This window comes from Austrofundulus limnaeus, unplaced genomic scaffold, assembly GCF_001266775.1.
Source record: "Austrofundulus limnaeus strain Quisiro unplaced genomic scaffold, Austrofundulus_limnaeus-1.0 Scaffold16, whole genome shotgun sequence".
In the NCBI taxonomy this organism is placed as follows: domain Eukaryota; kingdom Metazoa; phylum Chordata; class Actinopteri; order Cyprinodontiformes; family Rivulidae; genus Austrofundulus; species Austrofundulus limnaeus.
The window spans coordinates 2,820,288-2,823,360 of record NW_013952418.1 but is presented as its reverse complement, the minus strand read 5'-3'; the positions used below and the strand labels follow the sequence as shown (position 1 = coordinate 2,823,360).

The 3,073-nt window shown below is 38.4% G+C and overlaps 1 protein-coding gene across 1 annotated transcript in view; it reads right to left on the bottom strand.

Annotated features, from left to right (window-relative positions):
- The window catches only part of LOC106513979 (ephrin-B2a), a gene marked incomplete at its 5' end in the record, with an annotated part of 12,671 nt that overhangs the window by 6,732 nt on the left and 2,866 nt on the right, over nt 1-3,073 (bottom strand). The window contains 2 exon segments of the mRNA XM_014003046.1: nt 308-397; nt 2,574-2,666. Of these exon segments, the coding sequence (XP_013858500.1) occupies nt 308-397; nt 2,574-2,666 (183 nt within the window).

Here is a 3,073-nt window from a genome sequence, read left to right as displayed (position 1 = left end):
TCACTGAATTATATTGACCTAAATAACTTTATTTATTATAGAAAGAAAACTTTGAATCTATTATTATAACATAAAAATGTCAAATTATAGTGTTAAAAATAAAAACTATTTAAAAGTTGCTCCAAAATGATTTTTTCAGACCAAATGTTTTTCCCGCCAGAGATGAGTAACCCTACTTACTTCTGCTTCAACATTATCGTTAATTTATGATTTATAGATKTTTGCAGGAACCAGCAGTGGGGTCCAAACCAGAGTTCTATGTAACATTTTTTTAAGTAACATATTTTTCATTTTGTGCCACGTTTACCTTCAATCTTTTCTTTGGAGGAGGAGGTCTTGGTCTTGGGTGGGAACCTGGTTGGAGACTCCTGAAGTGTTGAAAGTGGATCTGAAGAGTCTGGAACAGAGCAGAACATGTGGCGGTCGAATGATGACTCAGCAAAAATCACTGATGACATCATGACTCATTAATGTTTCACGTCAGAATTAAATGCAGAGTTTGATTTAAGGGGAAAACAATCACAGGGTAAGACTTCTGCTGTTTGTTCCCTGCTTTGTGCAGCTAGCTGCGTTAGCATTAGCATACCTCCTGGGATGCAGAAAAGATTGACATGCATCTCTCCGCAGCCTAGATCACAACTGACATGACGCTCACCGTAAGATTACGKCACCCAGGCGGAAGCGGACTTCAGYTAGAGCGAACCTCCAACAATTCACAGTGAAAACAGTGACTGACGATTTTAWTTTAACCGTTATTATGACAAAACGTGAGATTTGCAGTTACCTTCATAAAGACGAACATGTGGAAGTTACCATCAATCACTGTTCGTGCGGTCGGCTGCAGGCCTTTATCCATTGTCTACATTTTCCAGACTCCATTTGGGTTTAGGAAATGGAATAAACTCTATTTTGTCCTCTAAACCAGAGGATTTCAAACTAGGGTCCCAGGAACCCCAGGGGTCCGCGAGCTGTATCTTGGGGTTCCTCAAAAAATTTCAATAAACTGTTAATTTGTTTTTTATTAAAAAAAAAAGCTCATGTGGAACAATGCACTAGTCAAACAAACATACTAAACCAAACAAAAAAATAATATTCCCATGGAATTTAGGGGTTAAAATGAAAGTAAATTATTTTTAAAACAGCCTGAGGTTTAGGAGGGGGTCCCTGGTAATTTTTCATCCTTGCAAGCGGTCCCCAGAACCAAGAGAACCACCGCTGTAAACGCTCTGGGMAACGCATGTCGGTCACTGACAACGTTTAACCATTTACTATCATTATTTTTTCAACTAATCTCTAWGACCGCAACGCAGCCGCAATGATGCACCCCAAATGCATCGTCGGGGGTTCAGCTCCTCTGGGTACGGGGCGGTTCGCTTCAGGWCAAAATCTGATCGCTAATTGGTCAGTTGCTGACAAACCCACACGATTGATTGACAGGTCTAKRATAATGTCCATAGATGATGATATAGTGGAACGAGTCTATGAAGTTAAAATTTTAGGGGTTGTCTTGGATCATAAACTTAACTGGAAATATCATATAAAATATATAAAACAAAAACTATGTAAAAGTATTGGACTCTTAAATAAAGTAAAAAATATTTTAGAACAACCAATAGAGACTTTCATTTTGTGATAAAAAATCACAAAATATGAACGTTCCTCCTACAATGACTTACTTATGACCTTTAAGTAAACATAAAATGAACTCATTTCATTTAATTTATGGATTCATTAGGACACATTAATCAACGTTTCTGCAGCCCAACCAGATGACTTTACACCAGAGTGTTTAAAGTTCCGCCTCGCCGRGTTATCATTAATTCACCAGCAGCCTTACTAAAAAATTTCCATTTTGCACGAATGTAGAGAGAAAAAACCAACCGTTGGACACGATCCGTTCAGCTGTCGCAACAGCAACGAGCGTTTGCATGGATTAAAACAAGATTTCAACTCAGCTGAGTTTCTTACGTTTCTTTCTTTCATTTTTTCGCTTTAAGAGGTTTGTTTACACCACTAATGTTTGTAAACAAGAAAACAGCTCAGTTACGATCTGAGAAACACACGAAATGCAGATTTTTTTTATCTCGGATGCAGAATTAATCAATAATTTATACAAATAACGCTTCAGATTTTTTTAGGTTAAAGAAGGTTTATGATGTAAAAAACAGACCCACAGAGAGGCTGCATGTGTTTAATATTTGAACGCAACACCTGTTTAAGCTCATAAAGGTGTTGGAAAAAAAGGATAAAATGAATTTTTCTGTCATCAAGACAATTAAAGGAAACAGGGACTTTATGTGCACGAGGGTTTTATTAAATATTTATGGCAAAAAAATACGTGATAAGTGRACGAAACATAAAATCTGATGTTACTACGAGGAGAAAAACTCCAATCCATTGATCCTGCAGGATAACGACTGTAATCTGCTGSTAAAAGGATTTGATTTAATTCATGACGATTATCTGTTTTTGATAGATGATCAGATTATTTGACCTACGTAATTCAGAGGATGTGATGATTTTATATTAAAATTCAACAGTTTTGAATGAACAAACAGGAACCGGCTGCTTACTCTGACCGACTCTCAGGACCAGCTTCATGGATCTGGTCTGACACACRCCTCCTCTGGTGTTGTCCATCCCCTTCAGGGAGCCTGTGGACGTGGCTGACGGACAAAAACAGAGAAAAATTTCATGAGTCTTACAAAAAAATTAAGTTATTTGAAAAAAATACGCCATCAAAATTGACAAACTTCTGTCTCGCTCATGTGGCGAARATCCCATCTTTCTGGAGAACCGGTTCCGTGCACAGGCAACTAGTAGAACTTTTTTCTTGCAGAGGATTGGTCAGAACTTTGTGGGCYTGTTTATGCAGAAAGGCGGAGCCAACCACTGGCTTATAATCAACTTCAGCGACTCAGCTGAGAAGGSGGGTTTCTGCAGGCACTYAGTGGGAGGTTCTTGGTGTGGGGGCGGAGTTTGGAAAATACATGATTGGTCTGTTTGACTTTTGTGGGAGGTGCTTGTTAAAGACGTGATTGGTCAAAATGACTGTTTTGGGTGGGGTTTGCAC